We start from the raw sequence: 14,223 nt of genomic DNA, 5'->3' as shown, positions 1-14,223 counted from the left end.
CAGGTCTTCCGCACTCCAAGTCCAAGAATGTTAACCCCAAACCGCATTTTCACATGTGATCTTTTTCTTATTCAGGATTCCTATAAATGTTACCTGAAATTGTCTTGGGGCAATCATGTTGGAAGGCATGGGAGACTAGGACAGTTTGAACATTTCTCTCTCCAATTGAGAAATTATTTGGATATATATTCAATAAAATTGTTTCTGGCAGACTTAAGCCCAAATCACACAGTACATTGGTATAATTTTTGGGGGGACACTTTAGTGGTGTTCTTTTACTCAGATTACTGATACCTAACAGAAAGACAACATTGGTTATAGGACCATTCTCTTTGAAGGACTTGTATGGCCAACTAAATATAGGTGAGGGACCTTTTAAATTCTCTAGGAAGCTTTTACAAAGAGAACAATTCCAGCCTTCCCAGCAGGCTCACGGGATCTGACATTTGAGAGAGAAGCCAAGTCTGTGAGACACAGTGAGGAGTATGTGTGCATATCTCTTCATGTCTGCATTGATGGCTACCTTCCTGGGTACGGTATCTTGTATGTGGAAAGCCTTCCTTGGGCAGCTTTAAATCACCTTCTGCTCTGGACCTAACCTGGTGAGCCTGGTGACAGGGGAGTTTCCTTAACCTCTTCTTTGCCAGGGGCAGCGCCAGTTAGTCCACACAGCCACTTGATGGCAGTGACTCTGGTTAAGTACTTCCAGCCTCAGTTTCCTCATCTGTTAAATATGACTAATAATGGCACCTCTTTCAAAGACTGTTGTGATGATCAAGCGCTTGGCAAATCTTAAGGCTAACTGTTGAGACAAGGAATAGAAGGGACAGGTCTTTTGTTTTTGTTTTTTCTATCAAGTTGATTATATTCAATGACTAAATGCTGTAATGATGGGTATATTATTGTAAAGATTTTTTTTCCTACAATGAATGGAATTTTTTTTTTTTTTAATTTTGGAAACAGTGGGGGTTAAGTGACTTGCCCAGGGTCACACAGCTAGTTAGTAAGTATCTGAGGCTGGATTTGAACTCAGGTCCTCCTAACTCCAGGGCCGGTGCCCTATCTACTGTACCACCTAGCTGCCCCCAATAAATGGAATTTTTAAAGTATACTCCAAGGCAGGAAGGGAAAGCACTGAGAGCCACACTTTTCAATACTGGTTTCCCTAGCCCACCATCAATAAGCCTCTGCTTCTCGAGAGCTGGGGGCAAAGGGCAGGTGACTGGGCTTGTGCCAATTCCTCTGGTCCAAGAGAAAAAGCTGTGCCACCACAGAGCAAGGAACCTCTGACTAGCGAGGCAGTGTACGGATCTCCAAGACTAAACATGGTACAATGAATTCCTGGTGAACGTCTTTCTTGGAAGAGCTGGGAAAGGTTTAACGGGCAAGTCAGGATGCCACATCCCTCTGACTAGAGTGGGAGTGGTAGATGCAGCATACACAGCCATCTCTGCACAGAGGAGGCACTCAGCAGATACGGGTCATACTAAATGAAAAAGATCCACAGGCCCAGGAGAGGTCAGACCAGCTTCAGTTTCAAGCAGTTTTCCTGATTGAAGGAAAGTGTGTCTTCTGAGTCCTGGCCCTTTCAAGGCCCTAAGTATTTCTTACAAAAGGCTACTGATGGGTCCACTATGAATTCACACTAACTGCAAATGGAAATGGACTATAGAGAATCAACTATAATTTCATTACTTTCTTATTGACAGTTGTTACTAGGGCTCTGACCCCCTTTCTCTATTCCTCTACCCGACTAGGAGCAATCAGGGCTTTCCAGGTTTTATGAACCATTGCAATCATCAGGGGCTTAGTATATTTGGGATCCCAGCCAATGACAGTGCTCCTGTCTGGTCAAACTGCAGAGTGAATACTGGGTCAGTTGAGTCTTCATTATTCACTATGCAGACCAGCTTTGGTTCCAGAATGACTCCATTTATTATTGTTGTGGTTGGCAAATTACATTCAGGAAACAAACTTGCCAGCTGTGCTCATGCCTTCAAAGACTCCCAAAGGATTAAGCAGGGAAATCAGGACCACAATCTTCTGGGTCAAGAGAACAGGCAGAAAGCCGCTCACCCCATCCTTTTTAACTTGGGAATGGCAGGGGAGAATCTTCCATTCCATATCTAGGGACCTTTCCCTATTCTTCACTCGGGCTCTGACTGGTCCTGAGTATCTGAGGGTCAACATCTCAGGTCTTTAGATGGTACAACAGGAAGAGTGAGGCAGGGAAGAGAAGGGAATAAGCATGTAGATAATGCCTAAAACATGCTAGGGACTGTGCTAAACATTTTAGAAATATCTCATTTGATCCTCATGATGACCCTACGAGGTAGGTGCTGTTATCATCCTTACTTTACAGTTGAGGAAAGTGAGGAAGTTAAGTGACCTGTCCAGGGTCACATGACTAGTGTCTGAGATCAGATTTGAACTCAGGTCTTCCTGACTCCAGACCCAGGATTCTATCTACTGCTCCACCTAGCTGCTTCTGGTGGGCTCAAACTTTTAGCACTGAAATATGACTGACCCTTTTCTTAACTTGTTCCCACCAGGCTTGTCTGTCTGCTATGAAGGCAGCTCAGCTGGCCATAGAGGAAATCAAGGGATCTGGGTTCTAGTTCTGACCCAGCTACTTACTAGGAAAAGATACCATCTCAGTTGTAAAAAGAGTGGCATGTTGGATAATGATTTCCAAGGTGCTCATGTCCCAGGATCTATGAGCTCCAGTCTTCCTCTATTAGCCTAAAGAGCTGGCCTGGTTTTGCTTTACCAGGGTCATTCAGGTCACCAGGGGGCTTCTCCCTGCTGTGCACTCTGATGTGGGTACTGAGCCTGGACTGGTGAATGAAGCCCTTGCCACATTCACTGCAGGAGAATGGTCTCTCCTTATGGTGTAAGCGCTGGTGGTAATTCAGGCCACTCTTCAAGCGGAAGCTCTTGCCACACTCAGGGCACTTAAAGGGTTTCTCACCACTGTGGACTCGGAAGTGTTCGGTCAGTTTATACTGGTGAGTGAAACCTTTGCCACATTCCTCACAGGAGAATGGTCTATCCCTGCTGTGCACACGCTGATGGACCTTGAGGGTGCCCTTCAGGCGGAAGCTCTTGTCACACTGGGGACACTGGAAGGGCTTCTCACCTGTGTGCATTCTGACGTGCTCTGTGAGGTGGAATTGCCTTGTGAAGCCTTTGCCGCATTCACTGCAAGAGAAAGGCCATTCCCCACTGTGTGTGCGCTGATGGGCTTTTAGAACAGCCTTCAGACGGAAGCTGGTGTCACATTCAGGGCACTGGAAGGGCCTGTCCCCTGTGTGCAGGCGCTGGTGCCTGAGCAGATGCCCCTTCAGGCAGAAGCTGGTGTCACATTCAGGGCACTGGAAGGGCCTGTCCCTCATGTGCAGGTGCTGGTGCCTGAGCAGATGCCCCTTCAGACGGAAGCTCTTGCCACACTCTGAGCACTGGAAAGGCCTCTCCCCGCTATGCACTCTCCTGTGTTCAATGAGCTTAGATTTCTGAGTGAAGCCCTTGCCACACTCCAGGCAGAAGAAGGGCCTCTCTGTGCCATGTAAGTACTGGTGGGCCTTCAGGAGGCCCTTTCTGGGGAAGCTCCTTTTGCCCGTGTGCAATTGGGTGTGTTCCATGAGCTGGGGGAGGGCCTGGACAAATGCTCCCTCTCTTCTGTATGGGCCCTCTTCTGCCTTTGTATGACTCTTTAAGCAGAAGTCCTTTTCATTGTTCTCATTCCGTGGCAAGTGCCTTTGCCAGCCCTGGATGCTCTGGTGCTGCTGGAGAGCAGATCTCTGCCTGAATGTCTTCTTGCCCTTTGGGCACTGGCACAGCTGGCCTCTGGAGTGGCTTCTTTTGTGTTTCACCAGATGGCCCTTTAGGCAGAAGCCTTTACTGCAGTCAGGGCACGGGCAGATGCTCTGCCTTATGGGAATTTTCTGGAAGGAAGGGGATCCCTCAGTTCTGTGGCTTAAGTCTCTCTTGTTTAAGTTGGATTCCTGGACTTTTGGGGCTAAAGACTGTGAATCTTGGTCACATGGGCTCCTTAAGGAAGAGCACCGCTGACCATGTGTAGAGGAAGCTTCTCTTCTTTTTCCTGACAATAGTAATTCAGATAAATCCTGGTTTTGAAGATCACAAAAATACTGCTTTTCCTTTTGTGAACTCACAGATCCCTGGTCCTCTGGAATTAAAAACAAAAATCCAGTCACTCTACATTCTAGGTGCTTTATGGCAGAGACCTTTAATTCGGACAGTCCTCCCTGAGCCCCACTTTTAGGGCATCTGTCACTCTGTCCCCAAATAGCTTTCCTCATTTCTTCAAAAGGTCTCGGATTCCACTAATGTGGGTTCTCTCACTCTTCTAACACAGAGCAACCCCTTCACTCCCTTCTGTCCGTCCCTGGACAGATGTCTTCCAACATGATCATCTGGCAGCCAACCTTATGCAGAGAAGTCTTCTGAAGTTAGCTAGGTTACTCTCAAGTCAATTGTCTATTACGAGGTCAGCATATCATTCAAAGCCAGGTTGGTAGGATCTTCTAGATAGGGGTGGGGAACATTTGGCCTCAAGGCCACATGGCCCTCTAGGTCCTCAGCTGCAGCCCTTTGACTGAATCCAGACTTCACAGAACAAACCCCTTAATAAAAGGACGTGTTCTGTAAAACTTAGACTCAGTCAAAGGGTTATACCTAAGGACCCAGACGGCCATGCGTTGCCTCAAGGCTGCAGGTTCCCCACTCCTGTTAGAATATGTGCTCAGCTGACCTAACCTTTCAGGTTAGGTTAGTATACTGCAAGGTCAGCCATATACTACAATGAGGTATCTCTCAAAGTGGGACTTTAGTCTTCACTAACATAACCAAAAATAACTAGACTGCTGAGACTCAGTTTAAGTGTGCCAGGAAAATAATATAGAACAATAAGGTCATAAAAGCATACATGTGACTGTTAACAAGACCTAACTCTATGAAAACAGATTCTCCTAGAGGATTCAAAGAAGAGCAGAAATTAGATTGCTTGGTAGGCTGAGTATTCATTGTCTACTGCGGGGTACAGAGAAGGCACTTAATAAATGCTTGCAGAACTGAAGTGTTGAATCCCTGTTACATTTTCTCCAGTCTAATTAACATAAGTCCTTGAGAGGTGAGGCAGGGGAATTTAAGGATCATGTTCATCGACCATGTCCAAACAGCCCCCAAATGAGTTACTGACAGAAGCAAGATTTTGAGGGGTATGGGTCTTCAAGAAGGCGAAATATTAGCCTAAGAAATGACTTCAAGGAGCAACATAGCTGGACTTTCTAAGGTATTCTTATAAGGTAAATAGATGGGCAAATGAACATGGAAAATGCTGTTCCCAAATTAAAAACCAAGAGAGGAGGAAAAATATATGGAAACAGGGAATGAATAGCCACATCTTCCCTACCTTCTCAGATTGTGAACTCTCTTAATTTCATCATACCCTAGGGTGAAGGCCCATTCAAGTTTGCCATTTCCTTCAATTTCTGACCAGAACACAGGGTTCTTTGTCTTGCTTAATCTTGCAGAAAATATGAACTACTAGGCTTCCACCTCCTCATCTGTAAGATGACCATCTTGATGAGAATCAAATAATTCTAATAATAATTGCAAGCATAACATAAGCAACTACAGAATGTTATATTGAGACCTGTTATGATGAGGTAAACGATGAGGTTTCAATCTTGGAAGAGAGCTCATCTGTGGGTTCAAATGGAGAAGACAGTCCCCAGAATGGCAGGGAAGTCTTTTGGGGTCTGAGGCCCTGAACAGTTGGTCTCCATGGGTGCTCTTGAAGCCTATTGAGTGTCTGTTTAGACACAAACCCCAGCTCAGCCCAACACGAGGGGAAGATCTAAGTCTAGGAACTAGGAGAATATCGATATGCTTTCTTTAGTTTTACTGCCCTCATCCTCTCTCACTCACCCCCAAACTGCTGCCCCTCTGTGTGCTTCAAGTGAAGATGCTCCTCAGCTCTGGTGCTGATGGTCATGTCTTTTCTCTCCAAGCTTCCCAGACCTCTGATGAATGGCTCTTGCCCTCGTTCAATCCAGGTGATCAAGTCTGGTTTGGGAATGGCACAGCCTGCACACAGCCCACAAAGAAAGAATCATGTTTACTTAAACAGAATGTCCTTGAATTGAAAAGCATATCGATAGTGATTCAATTACATCTGATTTCCTAAGAGAACAAGAGAAATGTGAGGCAATATGGGGAAGATTTTTAAATCCAGGTCCCTGGGGTATCCCATCTTAACACTTGCTTTTCAACCTATTTGAATTTCCTACTTGACTTCTTCTCATGCTCTTAACTTCTTGAAATGTGCTATGTGGTACATTAAAAAAAAAAAATTGGTCCCAGGCTTACAATTTCATTGGTGTGAAGGAATTACTGGCGTGGAAACAAATCAACACCCCCTCTGTAACTTAGTCTTAGAAGATTTCCTAGGGCACAGCAGTAAAGCCACCTACCCATGGTCACACAGCCAATATATGGAAGATTCAGGATGATTTGAAACTAAGACAGTCTTTCATTCCATAGACCATGCTGCCCCCTACATGGTTATACAATGGCTTAAGAAGTAAATTAAAATTGCTTTTGTAATTCTGGAACCTATATTTTCTTAGTTTCCTAGACTAAAGAGGTAGGAGTTGTTTAACTCCTACCTCCTTTATCTCCAGCACTCAACTAGTCAGAGTCTTCTTTTCAAAAAAACTCAAATTTAAACACCAAACAAAATGAATATTTCCATACACAAAGTAGTACAGAAAAAGATCATACGTGAAACTGTTAATCTCCATTATATACAGATTGCATGTAATGAATTCAATATATAATTTTCTGCTTGTTTGTTCTTCTGGCCTTTCTTCTAATCCTTAAAAAATACTTCAATCATCCTCTTTTCTTTCTTTTTTTTGGGGGGGCGGGAACTCTATTGTTACCTGACCTTTCCTTCCCACCCCTTCATCAAAGCTGAGGGTGGAGGGGAGAGAAGAAAAAACAAAACCTTTGTAACAAATAAACATAGTTAGAAAAGCGAATTCCCACACTGGCCCTCACCAAAAACGTATGTCCTCTTGAGTCCATCACCTCTCTGCCAGAAGGGAGACAGCATTCTTCATCATTGGTCTTTTGGAATTGTGGTTGGGCCTTGCATTGATCAGAGATCTAAAATCTTTCAAAATTGTCTTTCTTTACAAAAAGAAATTGTATAAATTGTTCTCCTGGTTCTTCTCACTTCACTCTGGATCAATTCATGTAAATCTTCCCAGGTTTCTCTGAAACTGTCCCGGATGGTAGTCATGATTCTTCTCTCACAGTGTTTCTTTGGTTTCTTTCTCTTGTTCTCAATGCCACTCATTCTTTTGTTACCTCATGCTTCAAGTATAATTGACTTTGCCTCTCTCTTTGTTTCTCCTCCTCCTTTTATGAAATCCTAAAGGAATCTTTCTAAAATATGCTTTTCCATGTCATTTCTCTACTACAAAACCTACTAATGTTTTCCTAATGCCTATCAAGTTTCATATAAGATCCTTAAAGTGAGAACTCAAGGCTTTATGTTAATTGGTCTCATCTAACAAATCCAACTTTAATTTTCATTACTCTCCAACATGAGTTCTCCTTAAGTTAGCTATATTTCTTCTCAAGTAAAATACACACATTTTTAGGGCAGTGACCTGTTTTTATCTTTGCATTCTTGATGCCTAGATGTCACCCTACACTTAGTACATGCTTAATAAATGCTCTCTGGACTGGATGGTACCTCATTCACTTACTCCTTTGCCCTTCTGTCTCAAATATTCTTTCCTTTCCTTACCAACAATAAGGATCCTATGCTTCCTTCAAAACCCCCTTAGGACCCACTTCCTCCATGAAACTTTCCCTGACCAGTCCAGCTCACATTATTATAGATTATGCTTCCTTATTAGAACTCCTATAGGACTTCTAGTCTCTACTACCAAAATTTAACATTTCATAATTTACATCTAGTACTGTTCACTACAGATTTCATATATGTCTTTTTTCTCCAACAAGATTGTAAATTACTCTGGGCAGAACTATACAATGATCACATATGGTAAAAAAAACAACTGTGAAAGATAAGAACTATGGTCAATGCAATGATCAATTATGACTCCAGGAGACTGGTAATGAATCATGCCTCCCATCCCTTGGCAGGATCAGTGATAGACTATGAGGTGCAAAATGAGAAAGACATTTTCAGATACCGCTAAACAGACACTGAAAAGGAAAAAAATAAAGAACAGAGTCAGGGGCTCATTAAAAAAAATAAAGAGGGTAGCAGAAGGAAACTGAGAATAGGGCATTGACAAGAATAGCAGCATTGAAACTACCATGTTAAATTTGAATTAAACAATAAAAAATCTCAAGCTGTATGAAGTAGAAAAAAACCAAACTCTGTAACACAGTTCACAGTTCTTACATGATCCTCTTTTTGTTTCTCTTTGTATACTGAAATGTTCATATTATTTATGTTTATTAAGTTCCTAATATGAAAGAAAATGAAAAAATTTTTAAAAGATGATAAATTACTTAATGGCTGAGACCTTGACTTATACGTCTCTGTCTCCTAGTCAGATAGCAGGATAGTGAATAAATATCTACTGACTTGGCTGAAAGTCCCTCACTGTTGTACTTTTATTAATTTTGTTTATTGTTTATACTTTATTAAAATTTCATTTTATATTTATTTATGTTTACTCTATTTTATTTAATTTGTTTATTGTACCTTGTTTATTCATTTTTGTTCCTTTCATGTCAAAATCATGATGCTGAAGACACCAAGCTGGTAGAAATGGGGGAAATGAGAAAATACACTGTATTTTTTGTTTGTAACAACATAATGTTTTTAGTGCCCTTCCACTTTTTGGTTCCATTTACACCCTCAAAGTAATTGACTTTTTCACACCTTCCCTGTACTAACAACGTGGCTGTGTTCCTTTCAGCTTGGTTCTCTCTGGCTCTTTTCTTATCTGTCTCCTCTGTTCTTTACAGAGTAGAGGACTTAGAGAGCAGAGGAATGCAACAGTCATAATCATGTAAGGGGGGCTGGGGTCTGAGCTGATTCTTCTGGGTATAGGTTAGGTTGAGTGCTGTGTGTGTGTATTCGTTATGTGTATGTGGGATATGTGTGTGTGGTGTGTGAGAAAACACTTAGGTATTGTGTGGACAGATCATCTTCAAGGTAATTGAGCACAAAGTTCAAGCAACCATAATAATTCTAAAGTTCTACAAAAAGAATTGAACACAATCATGTGATACAGAAAGGCTAGAAAACATAGGCCCCCAAGAGGAGTGGGTATTTAATGTTATTAGGCATGCAACAGAGAGTTCTTTTTTTTTGCTGAGGCAATTGGGGTTAAGTGACTTGCCCAAGGTCACACAGCTAGTAAGTGTTATGTGTGTGAGGCTGGATTTGAACTCAGGTCCTCCTGATTCCAGGGCTGGTGCTCTATCTACTGTGCCATCTAGCTGCTCTGTAACAGAGAGTTCTTGAATTTTACTTAAGAAATACGAGAGCCCCAAAAGAAAAGTAAAGATAAGAGAAAACAGAACCTCTGACCCTCTGATCCTAAGGGTGATAAACTCGCACATAGCATTCCAAAACACAGACAGGAAAAGGCTTAAATACCCTGGTTGCTATACAATATTTCATTAGTAACATACTTATATCTAAAGATATAGGTAGATGTGTGTGTGTATGTATGTATATGTGCACACAGGGATATAGACATTATATATTACACATGACTCGTGTGTGAGCAAGTAGATAAACACATATAATATTAATATTACATATATTGTATATGATGTATGCGTACATGAATGGATAGACACATTATGTATATTTAACACATAATTGTGTGTATGTGTGCATGAATGGAAAGATATTACATATTATATGTCATTTTGCATATGCAAGTAGATATATACATTATATATTATACATAACTATATGATGTGTCTATGTGTGCACTAGTGATGATACACATTATAAATAATATACAAGTAATGCCCCATTTGGGGCAGCTAGGTGGTGAAGTGGATAGAGCGCCAGGCCTCTATGAGTCAAAAGACTCATTCTCCTGAGTTCAAATTTGGCCTCGGACACTTACTAGCTTTGTGACCCTGGCAAAGTCACTTAACCTTGTTTGCCTAGTTTCCTCATCTGTAAAATGAGCTGGAGAAAGCAATGGCAAACCACTCCAGTATCTCTGCCAAGAAAACCCCAAATGGGGTCAGGAAGAGTTGGGCATGACTGAAAAATGACTGAACAACAACAAAATGTGTCTATCCACTGATATATGTAGGCACAAATGATATATACATTATATGAATATTGTATATAATGTATGTAGGCATACACAATGGATATAGACATTCTATATATTATATTTAACATATATAATGTATATATGTGTACATGAGTAGAAAGATAAGTGAATATTGAATACATAATGTACCTATGCATACAGAAGTGGATAGACACATATATAATATGTCTATCCACTTATATATTATATATAATATACAAATAATGTGTTTATGCACATGAGTGGATATACACATTACACACACACACACACACACACACACACACACACACACAGAGAATTCCTTGAGAGCAGAAATTGTTTTATTTTATTTTTGTATCCCATCACCTAGCACAGTGCCTTGGCACATAGAGTTGAATAAATGCTTGGTGAATGATGGGACACTTATGAATTGGACATGCCTTCACATCAAACCAGATGATGACCTTGAGAGTGTTTAGTGAATCCACAGCTGCCTTGTGGGACATACCAATTTCAGTCTCTCAAATAATGAGGGCCCAGGCAAAACTACAAATATTAAAAACCATCTTTCAGGTTTTCTTATTGAAGAACTAGGACACAGTGAAGCAACAGATGCCTATATAAAACCTCTTTCCTGTGTTCGATTCCATGAAAATCACCCATAAAGTTCCTCACTAAAGCCTCTTACCCAGGAAGTCCAAAGTCTCATAATTGGACTTCATTATGTTCTTATAAAGGTCTTTCTGCCAATCCTCCAGGTTTCTCCACTCTTGCTCTGAGAAATATATGGCCACATCATCAAATGTCACAGGTATCTGGAACCACAAACATGAAACACACGTCACTTTTACTTGTCATCACTAATTCGGATAAACTCTTTCAATCCCATTCATTTCACATAGCCTGCTACAAATTGATTTCCACAAGGTCTATTTTCAGCATTTTTAAGGTGACCACATAGCACTCCAAGAGAAAGCCACGATGTGCATCTTCCAAGACAGCTGGGCCTCTTTTCCTAGTCAAATCTGACACTTGGTGGCAAATTCTCAAGTAAAGCAGATCTTCACTAGGTAAAAGTCAAGGAAAACCTGATAATCAGGGCCCGGGTTATTCAGAATCCTGGGAGAGACCCATTTTGCTACAGAGAATGTTATAATGCGAAAACTGTCGGGTCTTCTAACACTTATCGAGCTAAGTAATTTCGGTTAAAGTTTCTTAACCTAGCCGTCTCATCTGGAAAATGGTGACAATAAAACCTAACATTTCTACCCCGGCGGGGATTTCGGGGCAAAGGGCTTTGGCTGCATTCTCGGGTTCCAGAAAGGCCAGGCCAAGTCCGTCCCCGGGCCGAGTCCCAAGGCCACGGGCGAATGCTCCCACGGCCCTCTGGGGCCGGAGGCTGAGTCCTCGCTGAGTCCAGGAGCCCCAGCAGGGGCGAGGCCGGCCTCGCACGGCCTCCTCCTTCAGCCTCCGCATCTCCGCCCCGAGCCCCGAGCGCTGAGCGCGGGGCGAGCGCGCCCGAGGCGCTGGAGACTGAAGCCGAGCGGGCGCGGCGGGATCGGGCACGAGGGCTCGGCGTGTCCGAGCCTGATGCGGGGCAGGAGTCACTGGTCACTGTACCGCAAAGCCGTACGGGACCTACAGATAACGAACCCCGCAAACTTCAAATTGCACGGCCGATGACTTCTTATTGACGCGACTCTCGCCCCAGCCCACCTGCCCAGGCCTCTGGGAGGCCAGGGCCTTACCCGAGCAGGCGCCCCCGGGGCCATGGCCTCCTAGTCGCCTCCGGCCGAGAGCACCAAGCACAGAGATGGGTAATGCTGTTTGGGGACCCCGAGGTCGGGAGCACAACCTGCATCCGGGGAACGCGCCCGCCGGGCTCACGGAAGGCCCGCCCCTTCTCCCCGGGCTCCGCCCCCACAGCGCCGCCTGCAGGTGGGAGGGGGAACACCTCCCCTTGCTCCGCCCCTCCTACTCTGGTTTCTCTCGGTCCCGCCCCGCCCCTGCTGCCCGGGCTTCTCCCGGCCCCGCCCCTGCTGCCCGGGCTTCTCCCGGCCCCGCCCCTGCTGCCCGGGCTTCTCAGTCTCCCCTCCCGCTGTCACTTCCCTCTCTCCCTCCAGCGGGAGGAGCTGGCGGTCCCCTCTCCCAGCGGGGCGGGGGGCGGCTCTCGCCCAGACTCGATGACCGCGACTTTCCGGTTTTCTCCCGGCCTCCTGCGGTCCTCTCTCCGTCCCTCGGATCCTTTCCTTGCAGCCCTGCCCCCCCCCCCCCCCCCCCCCCCCCCCCCCCTCGCGCCCCTGGCCCCCCCCCCCCCCCCCCCCCCCCCCCCGCTGGCTGTGGCAAGCACGGTTTAATTCGATAGAAAACATTCACTAAGCGCCTGTGTTGGAAGCCTAAGTTACTTCGCGCTCTGGTGGTGCTCAAGTAATGTACACTTGTAACTGATCTGACCCAACGCAGCAGAGTCCCCCAAACATACCTGTGCCAGGACCGTGGAAAAAATGCTTTCAATAGTGGGGTAGAGGAGGGAAGAGGAGATTGCTCTTAATAAGGAGTGGGCGGTCAGTGAGGGTAAACTACCCTTAAGAAGGATGGCACTGGGGGGACAGCTAGGTGGCACAGTGGATAGAGCTTCGGCCTTGGAGTCAGGAGGACCTGAGTTCAAATCCTGTCTCAGACCAGACACTTGACACTAGCTGTGTGACCCAGGGCAAGTCACTTAACCCCAATTGCCTCACCAAAAAAGCAATTAGTATAGCAGTGAAGGGAAGGAATACATGAGGCTGCTTGAACAGGTCACATAGATTGTGGTCTAAACATAAACAAGGAGAGAGTAAACAGGTATTTTGAGGTGGAAAGTGACGTAGGTGGGGATGTGGAGGAGCGCATTCCGGTGGCATTAATCTCTGCACAGCACAAAACAAGGCGCCTTCTCTTGCTGGTTTAGCCTAGATGTGCGTCATCCCTAAGCCATCATCCACCATGACCTAGCCATCATGGGCGTCTTGCCCACTGCCCCACCATTACACCAGTGCCTCTCCCACCCCTGCTTTTCCCTTCGTGCGCAGGAACCCAAATCCAACCATTGCTCCCGGGCACGGTGCGCCAATCCGCAGCTCCAGCTCTACTCACAATTCCTGACTGCCATACCAAAGCTCCTTCCCTGGCCATCCCTTTGGATGGGTGCTTTGTCCTCTTAGTGCTATGTAAGCTCTCGGAGGGCTGGGCTGTCTCAGGTTTTTGTCTCCCCACTGCCAAGCACAGTTCCTGACACGTAACAGGCACTTAATAAATAAATGTTTGCTGATTAACCAATACATATTGGGGCTTGAAGAGCATCTGGAAGTTTGAAACAATGGCTATGAGAAATAAAATAGGAAGGCACCACCTGGGATAAATTAAATGATTGCTGAGCAGTAGTTACAATACGATTGGATAAGATACCATGAATTTGTCCCGGGATCTGGCAACAGGGTTTTGGAACTTTCTCCAGAAACACTCATTGTCCCAGAAGCAGGAAGGGATAAAGGGACAAAATGGACTGTGAAAGTGATGGGCAGCTGAGGACTGTTAAGAGATCTAGGAGAGTGAAGGAAGACAGGTCATGGCACACTGGCCATGAGGACAACCAGGAGTCACTGAAGTATCCCGAAGAGGGGAATGATGTGACAAAATGGTGCTTGAGAAAAATGAATCATGCAGCTCCATTCTGAAGGGTTAGCCCAGGTAGAGATTTAAGGCAGAGGGAGATCACAGCCGGCAGATATGCACTATTTTGGGCTGTGATGTGCACTAAGTTTTTTGAAGGGCCTGGCTCCATAAATATTAGCAGAATGAATTGTGAATAAAATGCCAATTTCATTTTCACATGATTTTC

The 14,223-nt window shown here is 44.5% G+C and overlaps 1 protein-coding gene across 1 annotated transcript; it reads right to left on the bottom strand.

Moving 5' to 3' along the window:
- Positions 1–2,418: 2,418 nt before the first annotated feature.
- Positions 2,419–12,217, bottom strand: LOC114024093 (zinc finger protein 786-like). The gene is made up of 4 exons (XM_027836949.1): positions 12,092–12,217; positions 11,032–11,158; positions 5,953–6,111; positions 2,419–4,189 (listed from the first exon to the last, which is right to left on the bottom strand). Exons 1-4 carry the CDS (start codon positions 12,113–12,115, stop codon positions 2,715–2,717), a joined length of 1,785 nt encoding a protein of 594 aa, XP_027692750.1. The 5' UTR covers positions 12,116–12,217; the 3' UTR covers positions 2,419–2,714.
- Positions 12,218–14,223: the final 2,006 nt, after the last annotated feature.

Source organism: Vombatus ursinus, unplaced genomic scaffold, assembly GCF_900497805.2.
Source record: "Vombatus ursinus unplaced genomic scaffold, bare-nosed wombat genome assembly UNPS02014820.1, whole genome shotgun sequence".
NCBI lineage: Eukaryota > Metazoa > Chordata > Mammalia > Diprotodontia > Vombatidae > Vombatus > Vombatus ursinus.
The sequence above is the reverse complement of the archived record's forward strand: the minus strand, read 5'-3'. Positions and strand labels throughout refer to the sequence as shown.